Source organism: Trachemys scripta, chromosome 11, assembly GCF_013100865.1.
Source record: "Trachemys scripta elegans isolate TJP31775 chromosome 11, CAS_Tse_1.0, whole genome shotgun sequence".
Classification (NCBI taxonomy): domain Eukaryota; kingdom Metazoa; phylum Chordata; order Testudines; family Emydidae; genus Trachemys; species Trachemys scripta.
In genome coordinates, this window is record NC_048308.1 from 55,626,471 (window position 1) to 55,652,419 (window position 25,949).

Consider the following 25,949-nt stretch of genomic DNA (forward strand, 5'->3'; position numbering starts at 1 on the left):
TCCTGGGCAGGAGGGGAGCCACACCGACTCACCAGTGGTGGAACAACAACCAGTTAGTTCAGGGGCTCAGGCCCTCATGCAGGGGCTGAGCAAACAAACAGGGGGCTCAGGCCCTTGGGTCCAGGGCAATGCAACGAGTAGTTCGGAGGCCCAGGCCCTGTATCAGGGCAGGGCACAAACAGTCACAGCTCAGGCCCTTGGGTGCAGGGGCTGAGCAACAATGCAACAAGTCAAGGGCCTCAGGCCCTTTGGTGCAGGGGCTGAGCAAACAACAGTTAGGTAGACTCAGGTTCCCTACACTTGAGCTTTGGGTGAGGGGGAAACCTGCCACCCAAGAGCGGGGTGGCGGGGGGGGAGGGGGACGCAGGCCCACCCACTCCAGTGCGTTCCAGCCCGGGGCCCTAGCAGTAGCTATCACCGCTGCTGGTCAGTGGGGTATCCTGCCCGAAACACACTGACATCAGCTCACATGCGTCTGCAGCCTGACCGGAGTCAGCTACCCCCGGGCTACTTCCTGGTTCCCCCTCAGGGCCTACCTCGTTGGTGCCACCGGGTCCGGGACAGTCCACCAGCATCGGTTCCTCTCGCCCGGGGCTTGGGGGCAGGTCCGGCAGCTCCTCGGGGAAATCCGGCCATTGGGGCTCCGGTGGCTCCTCCAGGTAACAACAGGGGCGGAGGGGCTCTGGAAGCTCCTCGCCTTCGTAGTTGGCGCGGGGCAGGTCCGACGGCTCCTCCCAATACCGGGTGCAGGGGGGCTCCGGCGGCTCCTCCTCATAGTGGGCTCGGGGGAGCTCCAGCCAGCTTGGGCAACGGTCTCAGCAGTCTCCCAGCCACGAGCTCCAGGCAGCACATCTGCTCCATGTGGTGGCTGGGCCCTGACTGAGCTCCGGTGGCCGGCCTTTATACTTCCTGTCCTACCCTTTGACTTCCGGGGGGTGGGAACAGGCAGTGGTGGCTCCGCCCACTCGGGTGCCTGCAAGGGTGCTCCCTCTGCTGGGCAGGAGGGGAGCCACACCGACTCACCACACAAGCCTATCCAGGAAAACACTTAACGCATGTGCTTAAGTGCCTTCCTGAATTGGGACCATTGAGAACAGTGGATGTGGCTGTGATATGAGCACTTTAACCACTTCAGTGAAGTGCCTAAATGAGAGCACAGCTCTCTTGCAATTCTGCACTAAAATTGTAGGTACTGAGCACTTTGAAAAGACAGCCCCATGCTGTTTTCTCCTTTGTGATACTAAGTTTATATTCCATAATATAAATGATGTAGTAAGAAGCATTTCATTAATGCAATTCCCACCACCATCCCTCCACTAGTAATGATACTTGAATTTAAACAGATCTAAATTACTATTATCCTTTAATCTAGAAGAAACCCTTTTAATGGACTATATTCAAGACGAAAGTCTTGTAGTGAATAGTTGACTTCATAGTGGAGTACACCTTTTCTCTCAATAAAAACTCAGCTCTCTGTTTGTTTCTACCCACCCACGCACCAAGTGTTCTCTAGGAAACGTGCTCTTAGTCCAGCAATGGCTTATCCGTCAGCAGCACAGCAATTCGGTTCTCAGGTGCATTTCTTATGTACAAACTGGCTCTGGACTGGTTTAATGGAAAGTTCTCCTAGCTGTTCAAACAACACTTTCCATGCAAACAGGCAGGTCTGTGGTCTTGTTTTCTCAGGCTCTCTCTCATCCTTCCAAAGTAGCCTTGACTTTGGCAACTCTCTCAAAAGATATCTCACAGAACAGTAACACTCCTTTCCACTTCTACGGTACATTTCAGACAAAGAACTCAAAGAACTTTGCAAACATTAAGCCTCACAACCCTCTTTAAGGTATTATCTCTATTAAGAAATGCCTTCACGACACAGTTGCCAACTTTCATGTGGTAAATAAGCACCCCGACATCCACAATAAGCCAAACATCAAGCTAATCCGATTTTAAAACAAGGCAATCCCTAAGAACCCCAACACTCTATGGGACTAGATCCCCCAGCGTGCAGTCTGGGACTGTGGTGGGCCCGCTGTGAACCCTTGACTCTCCCCCAGACCCCCTTGCCGGGAGCCAATTAAAAAAAAAAAAAAAAAAAAAAAGCAGCAACAAACTACAAGCCCAACAAACAACTCAAGCCAATTAAGCCAAAACAAGCCCAATTTCTTTGTTTGTTTGTTTTTCCCACAGGTTTGGCATGTCTGCTTCACAATTGTCTGAAAACAGTCGTGATGAATCAGCACCTTTGTTTATTATCTGCCAAAGGGCTGGTCTACAGTTTTTGTACAGATTTAACTATATAGATTTAAGAAACTGCAGCCTCTACTGTGGATGCAGTTATATCACATTCTACTTTCAAGGTCTCCATTTCAAATATAAGCAAACATTTCTCTCTTCAGAGTTTTAAAAAAGGGTTTTGTTTTCTTTTAACAGATTTTGAGGGGAGCTCTTCTGTTTGCTGTTGTCTTGTTCCTTTCAGCACTGGAGTGCCGGACTTTTCCAAATTGCTGTCACCAAAGGAAGTGTTAATGCAAAGTTTACCAAAATGTGGTCAAGGGACTAATGCAGCAGACATTCCAAAACGGGAAAGGGAAATCAGGGTCCTTTAAGTCCCCTGATGATTTGCCTGTAGGGCAGTGGGTTTTAACCTTTTTTCATTTGCAGAGCCCTAACAAATTTCAAATGAGGTGCAGACCCCTTTGGAAATCTTAGCCGTAGTCTGCGAACCCCCCGGGGACTGTGGACCACAAGTCGAAAACTACTGTTCTAGGGGGATTTTCAAAGGAGTGGCTACCACATGAAGTTATTAAGTCTAGTCCAGTAAAACTTCCCTTCCCCAGCCATTATTGCTGGAAATATGTTGAGTTTCTGTAATGAAAGCTTTAAGCTTGGCCTCTGAAACACAAAAATCTTTTCACAGCAAAAATTGTCAGTTACGATACCAATATGCATTATTGCAGGTAATACCCTCTAATTTTTGTTTTGCACATAGTGCCATACGGACCAGCAGGGTGCTTTGCATGAGTGAGCAGTTCTTTTGTCTTAGTGTTTCCAAGTCACTCTAAAACGTTAAATAGGAATGTGTTAAAAACACAAACACCAGAAAAAGAAATAGTCGGCTCTAAGTCTTGCTGCTCCATCTCTCTGTGAGGGAGTAACAAGAGTCAAACCTTTCAGACAGAGATCAGAATCTATCCCCCACACCATGAGCTGTCTCAAAAATAAGTTGGAAGAAGCTTACATGTATTTGCACGCCAATCAATTTTTGGAAATTGTAGGATTTCATGTATTCTTCCCATTATGATTAGCAGAATTTGCACTTATTGATGTTGGCCTGTGGGTCGAGCCCTTGTATATAAGCTACATTATGGGTAATACACTGCCACTGGGTGCTGGGCATCTGTAACATATTTAGCCTATGCAGTGCATTTACTAGATGTCCAGAGACCTAAACTGGAAAAACACATTTGGGAAGTGATGTCTGTGTACAGAGAGTAAACGACAAACCTCCAAGTAATTATTTTTGAAGTGGTGAAATAATGGACATTGGTGCTGTTAACAAAGTTTAGTATAAGGGCCACTATGGGTAAAATCCAGCTTGCCTTACTTATGCTAGTAGCCCCCCAACAGGACTACTTGTATAAGTGAGTTTCATCCTAAGCACTTAGAAGGGCTCAGCCTATTGCTCTACTTCTGATATTAAATGTTTTCATGACTTGTTTGGGTAACACCAAGGGTCAATCTCCAGTCCTGTCAACAGCCATTGAAAACAATGTATACCAGCAAGATAGGCAGGGAGATGAATATATAAATGTCTGTTGGACATTCCAGTACATGAGGTTTTTATTTCATTTAAAGTGTCACATTGTTCAGCCAGCTCAGTGCTTTGTAATGGATAGTTTAGATAGCCCATGCTAATAGTCTGACATTTATATTTTGACATGCATGTTTTACGTTTGATTTTTCTTTTCCATGGCAACTGTGCTAAGAAAAATACATAATGTATATCATCTAAAATCAAGAGTTGCCCTTTGTAATCCTACCAAGAGTAAATATTGTTTTAAATTCTTTCCAGATGTTGGTTTGCAATAAAATCAGTTACATTTAAGATGTGTCAGTCACCAATGTTGTTGCAGTGTAACAAAACATAAGGGGGTGGCCAAGTTTTGACTGGTGTTTTGGGGGGTTGCCTACATTTAACTATCTCAGCTTCACCTTCTCTTATGACCGTATCATCCATCTTTATTGCTATGTTACATATGCTATTTAAAGTATTTCTGTTTAGTATTCTTTGTGTAGTTAGGTTAGAAAAACTAAAATTTTGGCAAATACCCAAACACAGAACTTTCTGGTTTATTGTGGCAAAATTCCATTTTGCTTTGGGTCCCAGAAGGCCAAAATCCCACACAACACTAACATGTCCACTTCCAAGCATATTATTTTAGTAACTGTGATTTTAGGTTGATATATATTCACTAATCATCTTAGCTTGAAGTTATTCCTTGAACATGTTGGACCTAATCCACCACTGTGTGACTCCAGTTTTACACCAACATGATATGATGAAACAAGCTCAATTTACTTCTACATAGTAGCATCAAGATTTTCACAACTAATCAGGTCATCATCAAATAAAAAGAAAAAAAACAGATGACAACGAATGCTCTCAGATGATAGGCTTAAGAAAAGGAATGATCATTGCTTCATTTAAAAAAGTTATAAAAAGGAGGATTTAAGATACCAGTTCAAAATGGGACTGTCCAAGCAGTGGTAAACTGTAAGTTTTTCCATTGACCTGCCTGGAATTGTGGATAATCTCAGACCACTTTCTACTAGACAAATATCCACAGCACAATTGGCATCATTATTGGCAATGTCCGTAGAGAGGCCATAGAGAGGGAATGGTTCATCCCTACAGAGCTCCACCAGAACACTGGCGGGGGAGGGGGAAAGGGAGTTAGTGTTGCCAAAAGCAAGAGGACATCATCAGTTTCTATTTTAAATAGAAAAATGTAATGGTGCCACTTTAAGAAAGGTTGTGTGGACAGCATGTTCAAATGAATTGTTTTGTGTGAGACAAATAGCTGCATTTACTACAGCATTTGGTTCACATATTGAAATATTCTGTGCCCAGACCCAAACTTCATGCTATACTAAACAAGAGAATTATTTCAAACACCACACTGGGTCATCTCAGCCCTTGATTGCAATGAAGTTACGTATAGGATTAATTTGGGGTTAGAATTTTTACATATAATAAAAAGAAGAACAGGAGTACTTGTGGCACCTTAGAGACTAACAAATTTATTAGAGCACGAAAGCTTATGCTCTAATAAATTTGTTAGTCTCTAAGGTGCCACAAGTACTCCTGTTCTTCTTTTTGCGGATACAGACTAACACGGCTGTTACTCTGATACATATAATAAAAGCCACCGAAGAAAAATATTTCAAAACTGCATCCTGAATAATTGTGGCTCTGCAATTGTGGCCTAGAAGCCATTAAGGCATACCTTTAGATGCTACAGTAACTAGTACTGTAGAAAACCTTAACGCAGGGGTCGGCAACGTTCAGCACCCTGGCGGGCCGGGCCAGTTTATTTGCCTGCTGATGTGGCAGGTTCGGCCGATCGCGGCCCCCACTCGCCGCGATTTGCCGTCCCGGGCCAATGGGGGCGGCAGGAAGCTGCGGCCAGCACATCCCTCGACCCGCGCCGCTTCCCACTGCCCCCATTGGCCAGGGACGGCGAACCGTGGCAAGTGGGGGCCATGATCGGCCGAACCTGCTGCGTCAGCAGGTAAATAAACTGGCCCGGCCAACCAGGTGCTTACCCTGGAGAGCCGCATGCCGAACGTTGCCGACCCCTGCCTTAACACCTCCACCAGTGGGAACAGCAGCAGGAGAAAGGGCATTTAAAATCCACAGGGCCCTTCCTTCTCTTCTATTGCCCAGCCCCGAAGTCTTTCCTCCTCTGTCCCCCATAAGACTACTGCCCTACCTACAAGCTGTGACACTCACAGATCAGTAACATGTTGACTGCTACTTGATGCAACCTTTCTTCCTTATGAATTATTATTTGTATTACTGTGGCATCTAGAGGCCCCAGCCATGACTTTGTGGCTCTGGTGACCGAAGGAGGACACCAACCACTACGTCAAGCTCGATCTTCCTCCTTTGGGTATAGTTGGCCAGCAGAAGTTAGAATGATCTACTGAGCTGGGCACGGAGGAAGAAGGAACAGTGCAGCCCCCTGCACCTCTGTGGGCTGGCATTCTGGAAAGCTGCTGCTGCTGTCTGGCTGAGAGCAAGTGAAGCCAGAATTACCAGGGTGGAAAACAGGTGGATGCAGAATGAGGTAGCGATTCTGTGGTGGAGCTTGGCCCCTAGCCTGACACTGCTTTCTCTTTGTCCCCAGTTCCCAAAGAGGCCTCTAGGATGCTCTGCACACTCTTTCCAGGGATCCTTTGCTCCAATCAGAGAGTCCTTGAGCCCTTGCCAAGTCCAGTGCCTGGATGCACAGATCCTACCTTAATTCCTCCCTCCCCCCATCTATCTGTGCAGTTCTTTTAACTACAGAAGTGGAAATTTAGAGGAATCAAGTGTTTCAGTGTTCTCAGGTTGCAATTCTTTCCTCAGTATGCATAACTTATACACATCAAGATCGCCCGGCTGGTTACATTCATGCCTATTCATTAGGGTGGCATTGTGCCCATACACATGGTGGGAAGTTATTTTCTCTAAGTTACAGCTGCCAACAAAAATGGATTTAGATGAATAATCTGCCCAGTGTTGCAAGGCCCAGCTTCTGCAGGAAGCCCCTGTTCTGTGCCTTAGTGGCACATACCTCTTTAGTCCTGCTAACAGCTTTTGACAAGTCACAATTCTCAACACTGTTGGAAGCATCAGACCAACCTAAATGGCAGATAAATGACAAAACCTCAGCTACATTTATCTTACGCTGTAAGTAGTAACAGAGATATTTAAATGGACAATGGCAGCAAGTCATATTTGTCAGATGTCCCCTTATCATTCATCTTACAAAACAAGAGCAACATTATAGCTCCATCCACCAGGAAGCAACAGGCTTGTCTCTCAGGAATGGAGTCCACTTGACAGATGCTACTTCTATTCATATCGTCACACAATACATCTCAACTAGTGGAGGGTTCTTGAAGTGCTCCCAACTGATCCCATGTTTATGACAATATTACCAGGACCTTCCTCTCCAATCCCATTAGCTGTAGAATAAAAACCTCACCCTGCTTTATCAAGTACTGTACAACTGGCTGCTGTCAGCAGTGATGCAGTTTGGTGCAATAGCAACAGCTGTGGAGATAGGGCTCCTTCTATAATAAAACTATGCAAGTTAGCAGGTCTTTTTCTTCAAGCTACAGCATGAATCTAAACTTTAAAAAAAAAAAAAAACTGGCATCAACTTTGCCTGTAGTTTTTGCTTTCCTGTAGGTGTCTGTGATGTGATGTCCCCACAAGGGGAAGTTGGGTGGATACTCTGTGTCTGCTCCCAGGCTGTTTCTCATAGGACTGAGTTATAGAAGCATTAAGAGGAAGATCTTTCAGAACAAGGGCAGTAACCATGCCAAGAACAATCAGCTCACTTGGACCTTTTCAGAGGTGATGGTGTCTTTACTGAGCTTTTACTGTCTGAGCTGGGATTAAGGAAGATGCATTTAGTAGTCCCTGCCTGCCTCCTCTGAACCCAGCCCAGAGATCCAAGTGAGCTAATAGTGAAATACTTCACTGTAAAAGACTGCTCAAGGTTAAGTTCTAAGCCTTATTTTGTGAGAGCGCATATTTTTAAATGAAGACAGCCAGAGATGTTTATTTGACTCTGCTCAAGCATCAGAATATCTGCATGAGTTTCTCCAGCCGTTATTTCTGCCTCGTTTACTGAGTGTTGGTGTAGGACACAGTGCTCCTCTTGAAGTATCCAGAAATCACGAGGCCCCAGTCCACAAGTATTTTATACATTGATTATGAGACCACTGGTTCCTCAACATGTAAAAGGAATTGCTGATTATAGCCACCTGAGCACTCCCTTCTCTCTCACTCCACACCCCACATAAAGGAAATTGAACTAACCTCCACCCTGACTTTCTAGGGAACCTGAATTGTACAGGTTTGACGGACAGCACTTGTGAATGTTCAATACTCAGGTCTAATACAGCTCTCAGCCGAGCTGGAGCACAGCTGGGAGCCCCAGATTTCACATCCATTTTAGGTTCTTACAAATCCCATTTCTTGGGCTTGTGTTGATTCAATCGGTCTGCAAATAATTCCAAATCAGGGAAATTAAAACAAACAAAAAAAATCTACAGGTGCCACTTTAGCTTGTTCCCTACTCAAACTAAAAATTAATGAATGTAAGCAAAATACATACCCACACAGCCCAGAAAAGCCATCCAGGGCATTCTCCCTCCTTTCCCTTCTTTTCTCTGCTGAGGAGAACCACAGGAACACACCTGCTGTCCCTGACTGGGTCCTGCTAAGAGCACAGCTGCTTCTCATCACCCCATAATTAGAGGAAAGGGAGGTAGCTAGTCAAGTTAACCCTGGCTGGTTACTTGCCTTTTACTATAGCTGTGCGAATCCCACAGATCAACAGTCTTCACTACTCTACAGAATAACCCATTTGGGTTGGAACATTCTTTTCAATAGCCACCCTGAAGAAGACACCAGAATTTAAAACAGAATTTAAATTGCCAATGCTTTAAGTCTTATTCAGGAATATTTATTTTCTGAAATAGTTCTTTGAAAGTAAACTACCCCCGGAAACAAAATGATTGTTTTAAATAACACAAACTTGTGTGTGTGTGTGTGTGTGTGTGTGTGTGTGTGTGTGAGAGAGAGAGAGAGAGTGTGTGTGTGTGTGTAATTTTAAATTGACCCCTTATTGTTGTACAGATGAGACCCACAGCTGCATCAAGCAGACTATACCTCATGTGGATTAGTAGAAATGGGATCTATTAAAACAACATCTATGGGCTATGAAATAAGTATTCATCCATAAACAATGAGCACTACTGTTTTTATTAAAGTCTTCTCAAAGTGTCTTCAGGTACAGTATCCATATCTGTACTTCTCCCTACTTTCAGAGGAGTTTGGTTGACTTGTTGACTGTTTATTCATAGTTAGTGCTATAGGCTTTTTCTTGGATGCGTAAAACCATTCTCCGGGCATAAAAATCCCTATATTCCTCAGGCAGTTCCTCCAGTGTTTTCAAAGCCCTGTCCAAAATCTGCACAGCTCTGGAAGCAGCTGTAGGGTCTTTATTTCCGTAAGTGTCTGTTTTATCATAGCACTCAGAAGGAAGATGCTTCCAAAAGACATTCACTCCCACTCCAAATTCTTCAGAAATTACATTATGGAACCATAAAGCTGTAGGAAGAAAAAAGTCTAAAAAGATAAACTGCCATTTAAAACTTGATTTCATTTACAACAAAGATGTTTGAACCATCTCAATCTGAATATAACTGACATAAGAAATAATCACTGACATTCACTTATGTTTAGGTACCGCTGACTCACTACATCATATGCTACAGCATATCAAACAGTGAGTTCCTGATCCTGAAGATATTTATAAGCATGCTTAACTTTATGCATGAGTATTCCCACTGAAGTCAATGTAAAGGTAAGCAAGTGGGTAAGTGTTTGCTGGATCAGGGTCAACAGACTTAATTCTTTGTCCCGTATTCATGTCATTTATCCCATTACCTTGAATTGGAATACTTGCACAAGTAAAGAGTGCAGGATTAAGCCCTAAATCTTTAAGGGCCCCACTCCTGCAAACACTTACGTACATGAGTAACTTCACTCATTGCATACACATTTACAGAATTAGAACCTTATCTTGCATGGATTCTCAACATGCCAGTTTAGATTACCAATATCAGTCAGTATCAGCCTTGCAAATTTCTTCTCATCTACACCAACTTTTTTGGGTCCAGCAAATAGTAAGGTTTTTCATTTGAATCATCATGGCAAAGGGCAAGTAAGCAAGGAGACACTTTTGCCTGGACTGTTATGTATTTGTAATTTTATACATCATGTGCCAATTTTAACTTGAAAGCTAAAGCATTGCATTAGTTCTCCCATTTCAATTTTGGAATATTGTTTTTGTTACTTGTTTTATATTTAGTGAATTGAACATATCAGTTTTTTTTGGTCTGCATCATTCACCTCCTTGACTCAATCTTCCGCTTTTGTTCTCGAAGCATGCCTGTTTCTGCTACGGTTTTCCTGGGACACGGTTATATTTGAAACCTACCATTCTAAAACAAAGTTTGATTTTAAGCTATTTATAACAATGTAAATCAGTAATTCCATTTAAGACAGTGCAGTAACACTGATGTGAGATCAGAATCAAACCATACAATCCTATTTTCTGAAATTCAGGACTGTAGTGAGGGGGTGTGGCCTCCCTCCGAGACTGACAGGGAGGGACTATACTACTACCCCTGGTGGGCAGATCCGAACCAGCCACACTATGCCATGCCACACCTTCGTCTCCCACCCCACTGGATGCAGGGGTCAGAATAGGAAGTTTACAAGGCAGGACCTACAGTTCACTTGTGCAAGAGCTGGGGAAGGGAGCAGATGTTTCTTGCCCGCTGCCAAGGCCAGCTGACTGACCAGTACCTGGAGGAGTAACAGGACTGCCACTAGCCATGTACCCTTGGGAAATGGAGAAACCCCAGGAGACAGAGGTATACTCAGAAGCGGTAATAGGAAGTAGCCCAGGGACACCAAACATTAGTCCAGTGGTGTTGCCAGAGTCTAGGTCAGTGTTTCGGTGAGATCCCTGCTCACCCAGTGGTGGAACTCTCCAGTTCCTACTCACAGAGCCCTTAGCCTGCTTGGTACTCTGCCCTGCCCAGAGCCTTTTGACTGCTACGTTCCCCTGCTGAGCATTGCACTTATAGGCACAACATAGTGAGCTCTCCCCGAGACTGATGGGGAGGGACGGCTATGGACCACTACACAGACCCTTTTCAGTCACACAAAATGGTGCCATTTAAAGTCTTCTTTTTTCTGTGACATTTATCTTGAGTGTTTTTAATTATCAGTCTCATTTTACAGTATCTGCCAAACTAATGCAGAGGCAAATATTTTTTTAAATGCTGCATAATACATTGATATAGACAAAGATCCAATAACATAAAATAAGTATCAGTTTTCAAGATCAATAATGCTTTAGCATATCTGATTCAAAATTGAAAACACTTGCTGACAAAAGTCAGCGAGGAAGATCTACACTACCTAGATCCAAGAGAAAACGTGTGCAAACATCTGTAGAATCTGGAACATTACAGCTAACTGTACGAAGTCAGTTCTCTTTGCAAAGTAATCTGCTATCTTCCTTTAGTTCTGTTCAAAATTTGGATATATTTTCTCAAAGTAATTCCTACATCACTGAGTGATGCTGCATAGTAAGAACCAAAGTGATGAATACTAAACTAAACCAGCAGATTTTGCATAAAATCTACATCACAATCCACACAAATATTAAAAGAAAGGAGGAATAGGAAACACCTTCCAATAAGTGAAATATCTTCCACTAATCTATGGAATATAAAGTCTGGGTTTGTTTTAAAAAAAAACTGCATAGCAATGAACACACCAGTGGCCAGCTGAAAGCTGAATGACAAGTTTGTTCCTGGTGTATATACATTGTCTTCTTATATAACTATCCCCATTTTCCTTAATAAGAACGGCTGTACTGGGTCAGATCAATGGCCCTTCTGTCTTCTGACACCAGCCAATGCCCAGTGCTTCAGAGGGAATGAACAGAACAGGGCAATTATCAAGTGATCCATCATCCACTCCCAGTTTCTGGCAGTCAGAAGTTTAGGGACATCCACAGCATGGGATTGTGTCCCTGGCCATCTTGGCTAATAGCCACTGATGGACTTATCCTATATGAATTTATCTAATACTTTTGTGAACTCAGTTATACTTTTGGCCTTTGAAACATCCCCTTGCAACAACTTCCACAGGTTGACTGTGTTGTGGGAAAAAGTACTTCCTTTTTTGTTTTAAACCTGTTGCCTATTACGTTCATTGAGAAACCTCTGGTTCTTGTGTTATGTGACGTGGTAAATAACACTTTCCTGTTCACCTTCACACCACTCATGATTTTATAGACCGCTATCATACCCCCCTGCTTAGTCCCCTAGCCACAATTATATCGTGATACTCAGTTTTCCCACCAAGGATGTGAACCAGTGAAAAGGATCTAGATATTTACATGTTCTCAGGTTCATAGCTGAGAATAATAAATTAATACCAAGTTAATAGGTTGTTTTTATCTTCATTATGATGTTATCCTGTCTCCATTTTAATATTCTAGGATTAGTCACAAACACTGTTAATATTAGCCTGCTTATTCTGAATAGGAAGATGTTTTACAGCAAATGTTATTATCAATGTTTGATAATCACCCCGAAGAGTCTGCTAGAACACAAAGGTTCCTACAGTGTTTACAAGATCATGAAAGATAGCTAACAAAAGTTCGCAGTGTAAGAGGACCTATCTCAAGGTTGCTTTAAGTAATATTTGATACCAGAAGTATGACTTAACATCTGTAGATTAGAATTGAGAAAGCTGACTTGAAAACTCAAAATAAACTCTTAAACCCTACCCCACAAAATTATATGGATATAAGATCACTTTAAATTCTATTCATGTAGAATTCGTCTCCTACCCTCCACTTGAAGGTTATTAAGAGTCAAAACTTTTGTTCAGATAAGACTTTGCAACTGTATCAATGATGTCTTTCTAGAAACAGTACTGGAATGCTATACTCTACTTAACACAGCTGAAAGCCAGGGAATTATATTAAAAGGTCCGATTTTTTTTTTTCCATAAAGTAGTTGAAATTCATGGTTCCACGAATAATATTAATTCTTCCCTGTCCCCATATCCATGACCTAGGTACTGCTTAGAACTGCACAACAATTACAATTAAAACACACACACACACAGATTGTAGGCCCAAGGCCCACTCCTGTAGACACTTACACATATGCTTAACTTTAAGCAGGTGAAGAATTCCAGTAACTTCAATGGGACTACTTAGGTGAGCAAAGGTAAGCATGTGCATCAGTATTTCCAGGATTAGGGTTTAAAATGATCACTTGTAATTAATGGATTACTCTTTGTTCATTGTCTAGAGACTTGAATTGCCCTTTACATTGCTTCCCTCTTAAATGCTTCAGTAAGGCTCAGGTTCTGATCCTGCAAATTGCTGATGAGGTTAGGCCAGCAGGAATAATTCAGCCTGCTTCTGATCCCCGGTGCTGTCTCACCTTGCACAGCAAGCAGCTTTGTATCTGCTACTGTTGCAGAAAGTTAGAAGCTGCTTAGAACAGAAAATATTCTGACTTTATTTTCAAAACTGACAATTTGTAATTAAAAAATGTGAGGACTGTTCCATCCCTAATGGACATTGTCATTTGCCTCTTACTTCTGCAGTGAGAAAACAGTAGAGCTACAGAAGAATGAAGTGCCCATTCCCTGAATCTAAAGAAGCCAGGTCAGGGAAGGGACAAATTGATTTTAATAGAGTAAGGCTATTAAAATATATGCACATTGAGTCAAATAAGAGTATAATTTTGGTCAGATGCAAAGTGTCACATATCTAGAATTGCATGGAGAGTTACAAATATGTAATTCACATGTGGAAATGAGGATTCACAAAATAAAATTATTAAAAATACTGTGGGCCGGAGCAATTTGTCACTTACCTGGAATGAACAACACATCGCCTGCTTCAAGAGAACATTCATAGCGCCTGGCTTTCATAAAAAGGGGATATTTCTCCAGGTCTGGGTTATCCACATTTAGGACCTCTGATTTAGTGCCTAAAGAAGTGTCAACAAAATAATAAACATTCATGAATTCTTTTAACACTGGCCAATGTAAGTTAATACATTAGAGATATAATTATTGGGCCAAATTCAACCCTGGTGGAACTTCATTGACTTGAACTGAGTTCCACCTGGGTTGAATGTGGCACTCTATGTCCACATTTCAAGTACAACTACAATCCTACTGATACCAGAGAGTTTTCACTGACCATAATAGCCATCAAAGCCAAGTTTCACTGAGACAGTAAAAGAACTCTATTAGAACCTAGTTACAGTCCTCTATTCCTATGCAGTTAAGAACCAGAATGCTTTATTAATTCACAGAACAATTTGAGCATGGGCAGCAGGAGTGCAAGTTCCCCTACATTACCCCACCAATGTTCCTCAACACTAACTTGGAGTGATTACTGTTAGAAATGAGAGACTAGATTAGTCAATGTCGCCTCTCTGCTGAGATTTCTAACAGAGTTGCCAATTACGGCAAAGGTTTTCATATATAATGGGACACTTGCCTACTGGAAACTGAACTGAGAACACCAAACTCAATTAAATGTGTATGACAAGAACATACCTGCTAAATACAAATATGGTGCATCTCGAGGATTGTAGAGTATAACTCTTTTTTTCCCTGTTATCTGGATTAAGAAGTTATCCATTATCTGAAAATATAACAGTATACTATAAGCATAAATAGCAGATAGATGCTATACAAGAGAAGAATGGGCAAATATATATTCCATATAATCATTCTGTTATATAAAATATGTCCTGAAAACAGACAATATTAAAAGCTTTGAGTGTGTGTGTTTAAAAAAAAAAAAAAAAAAAATTGCTACTCCATATCAAATTACCCTGAAAATCTGAATAATATGACATATTTTCACTCTTCATCTTACATTTTTGGCACATGTTAATTATAAATGGAAAAAATGCCTCTCCATATTTCTTTTTAATAACTCTTTTACTTGTCTTTTTTTTCTTTCTTTCTTTCTTTCTTTAAACTATAACTTATAAGATTTGTTAAAAATTCAAAGCAATTATAATTATCTGCCTTGACTATCTAGCAAAGCAAAACATAAAGCAGAATATATTTAGAAGTGCTTTTACCATCTTTCAAACAGCCTTCTTACCTCATTTTGCTGACCGGCCACTAATAAACAGCAATGGGTTTTGCACTAGCTCAACTACACAACATAATATTCCTGTATCTAACCCTGTCTGGTATCACATTATAGGCTCTTACTAGACAAATATATGTGGTATCAACTACAGCAAAAGAGCATGAAAACCCACCATATAGATTAACAAGGAAAGGGTCTCGCAGAGTAGCAAAATAAGCTAATTCTGCAAGGCACTGTGTAGCTTCACCTCCACTGAAGCCAGCAATGTTGAGAGGTTGTTTTTTGATTCTTGGCTGCTATTTAAAACAATGAGTAAAACCCAAAAACCCAGTCTTGCAATTTTTACTCATATGAGGCAAAGGTTTCAGGACTGGGAAATAAACTGAGAACCAAAAATGTGCTTAGAATAGCAGCTATCCTTAAAATATACAATACCTAAAGTCAGTTATTATTTACCTAGTACCCAAAAGTATGCAAGCACCTCTCTAAACGCCAGCAGGTCCCTGCCCCCTGTAGGGCTTGTATCCTAGTGCCCCAATCCTGTAATGAGATCCACACCACATTTCGCCAACAAAGGCGCAAATATTATTTGCCTACATCATAGTGTGTCCAGAGTTGCAGTCCTGCTGAGCTGATGCGGAAGACACTGGAGAAGAACTGTTCCTTTTCAAAATATTCTGGGATCTGAATATCTTCTGCTAATGAAGGAAACTGCTTTCTGATATCTGCAATATCCTGAATCAAAAGGGATATAGTTCAATGTTCCAGATAAAATCATATATTTGAAGTGAAAGCAGGGGATTAGCTCATGACTGTGTTAAATCATACAGGCTAGGTCCTCAGCTGTGGCCAAGAAGCACTTGGCATTGCTGGGGGTTTGGACACAACGGGGCCTTTTGCACACAATCTTCAGTCATCTGGGTGCTGGTCCTGTCTCCAGTATAAGTTAGGACAGCCTGAGAGCTGCTCTGATATAAGCTATCTGAAACAGTTCTGAGGGGATGCTACTGCAGCCAGGGATCATCAGGACACCCCAGTTATGCTACTGTTCTCCTGATCAATCTCTTTATACCAACAGCTGAGGGATGGGAGGTGAGGCATAGGAATCATAATGGCAGCTGTATGGCATCCAGAAAGCCTCTTATGGAGGCTTGGTCCTTCGATGACCAGCTAAGCTTGGATTTAAGTGCCTAACTTTAAGCACTCATGTTTAAAATTTTTGGCCTAAATTAATTTACAAGACAAAAAGGTTGTGTGTTTGTGTAAAGGCAAAAGATCAGAATACGGTCCTTAAAGATTTTAAGCTGCTGCTCTGAAACACATGCCTTGCAGTCCCAAGTTACTCACCTTTCGTGGGTCTTCACCCAGTGATCGCAAGTAGTATTTCTCATCCTTAACACAAACACAAAAGAGAATGATCATTAGCACGCAAGAACAAAGAATTAGAACATACAGAGCTTTGACCATCTCATTAGTTTAATGAAGAGCCTCATTAAAATTTGGTACAACTAAATCCCATTTACAAATTCAGCTATTCTGCTATCCTGCCCTTTCTTCTATTGCTCCCTGCTGGCTACCTGAAGAAATGGAAGAAAGTGAAAATATGCTAATTAAATGAAACAGGCAAATTCAAGGGGGCAGGGAAAGATCTAAGGGTATAAAACACATGTTGCTCCATATGGAGACTTAGATCACAAATTGTCAGCCACTTCAACAGTGCTTTGAGTCTATCCAGTAATAGAGCATATGTAGAAATTAAACCCTTCAGAACACTGACACAGGAAATCACAACAATGTATTTCAGAACATACTGCATGTTACAAATAAATGATGGAAGGAATATTTGAAAAATCATTTGGAGCAGCCTAGCTCCTACTCCTATGTAAACATTGTATAACTAGATTTATTTGGGGGAGGGTGAATTCCTATTAACACACAAACCATTCAATATTTTTGGACATAGTTAAGATATCTACTAATTAAATACTTAATGAGCATGTTGTAACATTTCTGTATTTTATATTTGTACCTCTGATAGTTGCTATAGCTTAACTAAACACTTGCGTATTTACTTTTTTTAAAATATCTAACATATATAGTTGCTATTTTAAACATAATACGTTTTCTTAGTCCCTTATCTTGAACCCTTTACTCATATAAAGTAGTCCTTGGCCACACAAGCAAGCCCACTGTAGTCAGTTATACAGTATACATGAGGAATGATTAACTCTTGAGCTCCAATCCAGCAAAGCATGCTTAACTTTAAGGTTAAGTGCTATGCTAAAAAATAATAATTTTTTTTTAAACCAAATCTCAATCAATAACTAATGAAAGAAGATGTGACACTTTAAGGAAATTACCTCAGCTATAAAGTACTCGTTATGTTTGACTTCAGCTGCTCTCCGTACAAACACATCAAAGGGCAATGTTCTGAAATATAAATATAAAAATTCATAATGCTAATCAGTGTAACAATGAATTATTTAACTACTGGACACACAATACTTAGTACCAGATCAAATTCATGTCTCTGGCCAGACAGACGATTTAATTTGTTTTAAAAAATCATCATATAGACTAGCAATTGTTTGCAACAGGATGTCAAATAACTGCCAAGATAAAAATCATATTTAAAAATCTTTCATTATTATCCAGATTGTTCCTACACTAGATCCAAATATTTTTGGCTGTAAGTCAGCTTGGAAAAAGATAATTATTTGGGATCAGATTTTCAAGAGTGCTCACTATCCAAAAATGTTATGCTCAAACTCTTGTGCTCAATGGGAGCAGCTGGGTGCCAAGTTCTTTTGAAAATACGGCATCTAATTTAGATGCCTAAACTAAGCTTTATTGCAAATATGATCCCAGTTATAGGTGATGAGCATTTCTGAAAATCTGGGTCATAGTTTGTGCTGACTTTTTTGAATAAATGGGTCTGTGTTTTATATATGCTGCCTCAGGTGAAACCTATGTTTACAATAGTCCCAACCTTCCTGTATTTTAAATCAATTCTCCTAAAGTTGCTTCTTTCAATGATTCTACAGGAAAAAGAACTTTAGCTTTTCAGCTGGGAGGACAGCTTCAAGTTAGTTCCTATTAAAAAGAAATCATTGGGGCCCAAATCCTCAAAGGTATTTAAGAGCCTAACTTCCACTGAAATAATGGGAGTTAGGTGGCTAAGTACCTTTGAAGGTCTGGGCCTACGTTCCAAGCCCAGACCTACTGAAGTCAATGGGAGCAGAATCAAGCTCTAGATGACTGTCAGTTTCACAGAGTGAGGAGGTCCTTCTAAAATGTCAATTCTTTAACAACTTTAGCAGATACTGCAATAAATAATACTTTCTACAGATACATATTTGGTAAGTTTGCTCCTGGTACAGAGTCAATACAAGCATAAAACAGTAAAGGTCTCTTAGATCTAGTCTTCAATAGACCTTTGCCTGAACAGATATTGTAGCATTTGGCCCTGCTTGATACTGGAGCAAAACAATTGCATGTAGTACTGTGACGGGTTCAGTCACAGACACCCCCCGTGGGACTGTCACCGGATGTGCTGAAATTACTTCTAAGCCCATTTTCCCTGCCAGCTTGGGACTCCAGAACCCTGCCTTGTTGAGCCAGACATGCTAGTCTGCTGCAACACAGACCCAGGTCTGGTCCACGCCCACAAAGCTGCAGACTTTAACCAAAACCTGCTCAGCAAGTTACTTCTCCAGCACCCAGACACCCAGTTCCCAATAGGATCCAAACCCCAAATAAATCCGTTTTACTCTGTATAAAGCTTATACAGGGTAAACTCATAAATTGTCCACCCTCTATAACACCAATAGAGAGATATGCACAGCTGTTTGCTCCCCCAGGTATTAATCACTTACTCAGGGTTCATTAATAAACAAAAGTGATTTTATTAATTATAAAAAGTAGGATTTAAGAGGTTTCAAGTAATAACAGACAGAACAAAGTAAGTCACCAAGCAAAATAAAGCAAAAACATACAAGTCTAAGCCTAATACATTAAGAAACTGATTATAGGTAATATCTCATCCTCAGAGATGTTCCAATAAGTTTCTTTCATGGACTAGATGCCTTCCTAGTCTGGGCCCAATCCTTTCCCCTGGTACAGTCCTTGTTAGTTCCAGCAGACATCTCAGGTGGTAAGCAGGGGCTCTCTCTTGACTGGCAGCTCCTTTTGTCCTACTCCACCCCCTTTTATAGCTTTGGCACAAGGCAGGAATCTTTTGTCTCTCTAGGTCCCCACCCCTCCTTCTAAATGGAAAAGTACCAGATTTAAGATGGATTTCATTATCAGGTGACATGGTCACATGTCACTGTAAAACCCCTAGTCTCCATTCCCCATGGGCTGGCCCACATATACACAGGAAGGTTTTCAACTAACTAAGGCCATTTACAACTGATTGTTTCTGGAGCACCCTTAATGGCTCCACTTAATATGTTTACACCAGTGATACAAGTTTATATCTTATTCTCCTAACTCCAGATATAGAAATAATACATGCAAACAAATAGGATGAACACACTTAATAGATTACAAGCTTTCTAATGACACCATACCTGGGGTATTTAGCATAAAGCATATTCCAGTTATGTCATATTCATAAGCATATTTCCATAAAGCCTATGGAGTCAATGTCACAAGTACCAAATGGATTATTTTATGGTGGTTACTAATGTTTATAGCATCTATCAGCACCAGCTCGTTTGATTTCCACCCCACTACAATTTAAATTTTGATTTTTTAAACAGCAAGAGGGTAGGGGTAAAAAAATAACAAACAAACATATATACAAAAAAAAATTAACTAGAACCTAATACAAACAGATTATTTACCATAAGATTCAAAGTAGATGATGAAAAATATGATGCACACTTCTCAGGAGTCAGTCTAACTATTGTTAAATATCCTGAATTTCTCATTCATCAGGAAAGATTTTTCCCCCAAGCTGTAAAGATCACTCAAACCACCTAGCTGGTACTGGCTAATATCCATGCTGTATATAGCAATTTATTTCAAGCTTCACAGAACATAAGAACAATTAAATGCCCAGGGTTAGGAATAAAGTTCCCCCATAGGCAAAGTTATCCATTACAGGGGGTTTACATCTCATCTGAAATATCTGGTAGTAGCCATTGTCAAATATAGGATTAGATGGACCATTTCCCTGACAATATACAATTTCTATGTTCATGTTCATGAAAAGCTTGATCCAGCAGCTTCTGGAGTCAATGGAGAGAATCCCACCAACACTAATGGAAGTGGATCAGACCCCCAGAGCCTGAACAACTACACCTCCCACTGAAAGCAATATGAGTTGCTTGTGCTCAGCATACGTCTGGATCAAGTCCTTAGCTGGCCATAATTATGTCTTTGTACTAGAGCGTTTTTATTCTTGCAGTAATTGTATTTATTTTCCCCGCAGATATGACTACATAGCCTGATTCATAGAGGTTCCGAGTTCCCCAAGTCCTCTAGAAGTGGTGAAAGTCACAAATACTTAGTAACTCTAAAGATCAGATATTTAGAGAGTATCTCCATAATGCCATATACAAAAATGCAAATTTAGCCCCTAATCTGCAAACCCTAACACATCTGAGCAAATTTATGCATGTGAAATATCACCACTGAATTAAATAGATCTACTTACACGCATAATATTAGGAAAGTGCATTAGGGCCTGCAGGATCAGACCCTTAGAAGGAAAATGCAAGGATACTAAATTGCACCTTCCTTTTATATGCCTATTTGTATTTCATTTTTTCCCCAGACAATGAGATAAACACTAAACAGTATATATGAGGCAAAGATGTATGACAATTTTATTTGCAGTTCAAAAAATAGTTTAAAAATGTTCAACGGTTCAACCAGCTGTGAATAAAGAGTGTACTGAATGTGACACCAGGGTTCACTCATTACAGACTGTCGAACTTTTGATTCCATCACATATGTCTGCTTTCTTAAACTTTATTAAAATAATAAATGATTGAACACATCTTGTTCACACTTGGGAAAAGCAAATGACAATTGAAATGAAGACTTTACAATTGTAGAACAACAACAAAATGGCTGAGATGCATTAGACTCTGAAGAATGTTTAAGCAAACTACATGACATGGACAAATCTAATGAGGAGCTTCTCAGGACATTAGACATTCTGTGACCTGTCTCCAGACTAAAGGGCTAGTGAAAAGTGTGATATTCTGTAGTTTGAGGACACTGGAAACTGCACATGCCCTAGACTTTGAAGTTGTTTGTTTTTTAATTGCTGACATCCTTCCAGCCTAAGTCTGTTGAACTAACATATCTGTAACATAACAGCATTCAAAGCAGTTCAGGTACTGAGCAGCGCTAGCTTCTAACAATATAATCATCAATACTGAAAAGGTATCAGAGAATCAGAATGACATGCCCAGTTTCAAACTTCTTGTTGCAGCAGACTGCAAGTCACAAACAGAGTTTCTCTCAAACCCCTCTCTTTGGATTCCTCCATTAACTCCTTCATCTTCACTACTTCAAAAACAGACTACTTATCTTCATTTTTAGGCCCTTCACAGTCTATCCCTGTGCAACTTATTAACTCTTATGCAGTATCGAGACACTGACTCCTACATTCATTCTACAAATGACCAGTCTTCATCACTCACTTTTAAATTTTTCCGAACAAACATCTTTGCAGTTCTTCCCATGCTGCCCCTTATGCATGGGAGGCACTCCCTACAAGTATCTGCAGAACCACCTCATTGTGTTCCCCCAAATACTCTTTTAAAACTCCTCTCTGCTGTTAGGAGTGGGGTGAATTGACAGGAGAATGTGGGGAAATTTGATTTACCACAGCTTATACTGTACCTCATTGTGAATACAGGCTCAAGTTTTTAAGGCCTGATCATTCTGACATCTTTCATGAACAACAAAGGCATGTTAAAAAATTGCTATCTGGGACTGGGCCAAAAAAAAAAAAAAAAAAAGAAGAAGAGAGAGAGAAAATAATGACACACCCATGAATTCCAAAGCCATAGCTGAAGGACAAAACTGTGATAAAATATTTCTTCTGGTACTGAAATATCTTTACCTTTTAAATTTAAAAAAAACAAAACAAAACAAAAAAAAAATACCTTTCAGACAATGGTACCTGAATTCAAAAGCATTTGTTTGGAAACAGAAGCTCTATAACATATTAGTTAATACAGTAAATAGCAATAGAGACAGTAATTACCATTAATAAGTTTACAAAAAGCAAGAGAGCACCAACTTGCTGAATGGTAACACCAACAGATCCAGGCAACATAGAAGAGTATACTTTGTATAAAACTTCAAAGCAATGTAGACTGTTTCTAAAAGTTACCAATATGTCCCTTTAAAATAGAGGAAGCCTTGGAATAAAGTACCTATATACAAAGTTCTTACTGAGGAAGTCCATCTGTGGCACTGTGGAAACATGAATCTTTACTTCTTTAGTTCCTGCTGTTTGGCTGAGGTAATCCACTGTCCATTTGGTTGTGCAAGTGCCCAAGTCTATTCCTTTCAGCACTGCCGGCTTTCTCTGAAAAGAAAACAAAAGCAGGTTTATGGCATGGCATGGCATGTTGTCACTGAATTGGTGATAGAATCCAACAAAAAAATTCAGGACTGATTTGTCAAGTACAGTACAAGAACAAATCCATTGAATATGTACACCTGTTGTACATTAGCCAGAAGGCTCCATGAGTTTGTGCACTGAGTGCGAAAACAAAATCCAGGAAATCACGGTCCTGATTCTGTTATTATACTCCTTTGCTTGTGGCAGGAATGGAGTGAGAGAAAAGGTTCTTTAACCAACACTGGCATTCACCATATTCTGGGGCCTTGGAAGGATTTGGCAAGGCCCTGATATAACTTCAGCTCTTCTTCAAAAGGCTTAGTAGAGCACAGCTGTAGGGAAGTACACTTAGGCCATGCCCCTAGTCCACCCCCTTGACTCAGATATTGGGAGCTGGGGCAATATTACACCAGTTCTAACACTGACTAGGGATGCCCTCTATGCAAGGGGATGTTTCCACTCATGTTAAGTCCTCTTTGTGCTGGCAGAGTGTAAACAACGATCCAATCTCCATTAAAATCAGTGGAAAGACTTGTTTACTTCAGTTGGTTTTGGTCCAGGACCATAGAGAGCAAGGGGTCAGTGACAATTACAAGAACACTTCACACTCACACAACATTTTATATTTTCAAAGCACTGCCCAAACTTTAACTAATCTTTAACTAATCCTATGAGATAGGTGTTATCATCACCTTTTACTGTCAGGGAAACTGAAGGAGGGAGAGGATAGGGGTCTGAGATACATAGGATGTCAGGGACAGAATAAAATTAGAAACCAGCAATTTCTTGCTCCCAGCCCAATTCTCATTCCACTGAGCCTCTCTGCAAAGACACAAAAAACCAGACTGGTGAAATTAAAGTCCTAAGGAACCAAACCACCAGATTAGTACAGAACTGTCCCAAACTGTTTCCTCTCATTTGCTGAATCTGTTTATAAATAGTGGGTTTGGAGAAGTTCGTTTACTTTATATATGTCGTCTTTACAAACACAGTTCTGTAATAACTTTTTAGATCAAGCAGAGTGGAGCTGGTTCATAGCCCTCATGAGTTTCTGGTTTTAATGTAATATGCTTGCTGGAGGAACACATGAGGTTAATTATCCCCTTTTATTTTCAAGCCAAACTCCAAGGGAGTAACAGACAGGCTTGCATCAGTAGCTATAACAACAAACAAAAACATACAAAGAACAAACAAACACAAACTATACCCTAATTTTAACTAATTAGAATCCCACTTGTTTCAGCAGGAGTTTTGACACACAAGACGTCCAGGACTGCGCTCATTGTTGCATCATATTCCAGCTGGCAGAAAAGTGAGCAGTGTACTTTCAGGATGACAGCCATGCAACCATTTAAGCAAACTGGGCTTGTCGTGAGGATAGGTTAAAAAAAGACATTACTCCATACCATACTCCAGCTTGGGTCCTGATCCTGCACTGAGCTCTATGTGCACAAAGTCCTGTGTCCCAACTGAGCATCCAAAGAAGACAACAGAGCTTTGTACAGGGTCTGTTTGCATGGAGCTCAATGTAGGATCAGTGCTTTAGCCTCTTTCAGCCTAGTGAGGGAGACACCCCAATCTTCTTGTGCCAAGCCAGGCAATCTACTGTTGTTCCAGTTCCTCAAGATCTATGCCAGCAACTTCATATAATGGAATCTATCCCTCACCAGTATTTTTCACTTATCCCACTACCAGGAAAACATTTCATATGAATACCACATACATCATTGTTAAATAATACCAACAAGAATACTTAGCATGTCCCTTTTTTCTAATTATGCTGCAGCTCCTCCTTCTTTCCCCATCTATTCTCACCACATCTCTGTTTAGAAACACAAGTCATTTTTTTTTGTCAAATGGATACCAAATAACCAAAATCGGTTATTTTTAGATTTTTATTATATTTCTTGTTTTCTTTCTCTGGGGTCCGACTGTGTTAAAACAAGAAACCCAGAATCAAAGGGTGTCAAAGTTTGGGCTTCAAGTTCCAAAAAATTTGGATCAAAAATTATTTATTGTGTCAAAAGAGCCAGACAGCTGCTGTAACGGGGACAGGAAGAGGAGGAAGGGTAAAGGATTCCAACCTCTGGCTATACTTGGCTTTCCACAGACCAGCTAAATCTCTCACGCTCATTCTGGACAAAGTTGAAGGGAGCGGAGTGTCTGGTCTCTCTCGCTCTTGGGAGGGTGTCGGGGGCAGCACAGGATCGGCTTTACAAGTGGATAACCTGCAGGGGATGCCGAGAACAGCAGCAGGGGCCGGTGTCTGAGACGCGAGGCACTGAAATGTGTGACGGGACGGGACGGGAGAGGGGAGCTGCCGGGAGAAGGTGCAACCACCGCCCCCGAATCTGAGGGGACCCAGACACCCGGCCTGTGGCCAGGAGCTGAACCCAGCACCTGGGCAGCTGCAGCCCCGCAACCTCCAGCGCGGAGCGGGAAGTCAGGCCGCTGCCGCAGGCCGGGAGCAGCGCCCACACCGAGCAGGGGTCTCCGGCACCCCGGGGCGCGGGCGAGGCAGGGTCTCACCAGCGGGTAAATGTCCTGCCGAAAGCGCTCCCTGCTGACCCCGCTGTGCCGGGCCACGGGGCCCGCCGGCTGCGCCATGGCCGCCGCCCACCCCGGCCGGCTGCGCCTCACTCACACGCTCCCCGGGAAACAAGGGCTCGCCCGCCCCGCTGCTCTGGGGCTCCACGGGTTGCTCCGCTTGCCCTCGCGCTGGGACCCGCTCCCCCGAGGGGCCTCGCCACCAGGGCGCGCTCGGGGCTGGCCCCCCGCCAGGGAACGGTCCTTGCGGCGGGCTGGGGCACGCGGGGCTGCCCGGCCCGATCTGGGCCCGTTTCCCGGGCAGGCCCTTTTCCCCGCGCACCAGGCGGGGCGGGGCGGCTTGCTAAGATGGCGCTGCCCAGCGCGCTCCGGCGCTGCCCTGGGCCGTTCCGCGCCTTCTCCGCCCGCCTGCTGGCGGCGACAGCCCGGCCCGGCTGGGCCGGGCTAGAGCCGCGGGGCCCGGTTACCCTGACCGGCGCCCGGCCCCCCGCGCGCTTCTACGCCAGCGACGAGCAGAGCCGGCGGGGGGGTCCGGCGGGGGCGGGCGGCGGCCGGGGCGTGGAGGTGGTGGGGATCCCCAACCCCTTCATCTGGGTCCGCACCAGGCTCCGCTGCTTCTTCATCCGGGTCTACTTCGACCATGAGTTCAGCATCGAGGAGTTCACCAAGGGGGCCAAGCAGGTGACTGCGGGGCCGCCGCGCCTCCAACTTATGTAGGGGGTGCGGTTATCCCCCCTTCCCCCCAACTGTGTGTGTGTGTGTGGGGGGCCGTTATCCCCCCTTCCCCCCAACTGTGTGTGTGTGTG

The 25,949-nt window shown here is 42.1% G+C and overlaps 2 protein-coding genes across 3 annotated transcripts in view; one reads left to right on the plus strand and one right to left on the minus strand.

Moving 5' to 3' along the window:
• Positions 1 to 9,022: 9,022 nt before the first annotated feature.
• TYW5 (tRNA-yW synthesizing protein 5) lies at positions 9,023 to 25,376 on the minus strand. Of its 2 annotated transcripts, none has more exons than XM_034785370.1 (8): positions 25,241 to 25,376; positions 22,406 to 22,560; positions 17,366 to 17,435; positions 16,353 to 16,397; positions 15,603 to 15,740; positions 14,456 to 14,543; positions 13,762 to 13,878; positions 9,023 to 9,391 (listed from the first exon to the last, which is right to left on the minus strand). In XM_034785370.1, the coding sequence occupies exons 2-8, from the start codon at positions 22,435 to 22,437 to the stop codon at positions 9,135 to 9,137; spliced, it is 747 nt and encodes a 248-aa protein (XP_034641261.1). In that variant the 5' UTR covers positions 22,438 to 22,560; positions 25,241 to 25,376; the 3' UTR covers positions 9,023 to 9,134. The 2 variants fall into 2 exon arrangements, with proteins under 2 accessions (XP_034641261.1, XP_034641260.1); XM_034785369.1 differs by having other exon boundaries at positions 25,126 to 25,309.
• Positions 25,377 to 25,452: 76 nt separating this feature from the next.
• MAIP1 (matrix AAA peptidase interacting protein 1) overlaps positions 25,453 to 25,949 on the plus strand; it is a 16,212-nt gene continuing 15,715 nt past the window's right edge. The window contains exon 1 of the mRNA XM_034785371.1: positions 25,453 to 25,824. Within this exon, the coding sequence (XP_034641262.1) occupies positions 25,492 to 25,824 (333 nt within the window). The 5' untranslated portion in view covers positions 25,453 to 25,491. The remainder of the gene's footprint in view (positions 25,825 to 25,949) is intronic.

Bases quoted from the DNA above. Each gene is read 5' to 3' on its own strand.
- TYW5 (XM_034785369.1), bottom strand. From the start codon at position 25,203: ATGGCGCAGCCGGCGGGCCCCGTGGCCCGGCACAGCGGGGTCAGCAGG. The intron at 22,561-25,125 runs GTGAGACCCTGC...TTTTCTTTTCAG, and splicing joins GGCAGGACATTTACCCGCTG to AGAAAGCCGGCAGTGCTGAA. The intron at 14,544-15,602 runs GTAGGCAAATAA...TTATATTTTCAG, and splicing joins AACTCTGGACACACTATGAT to ATAATGGATAACTTCTTAAT.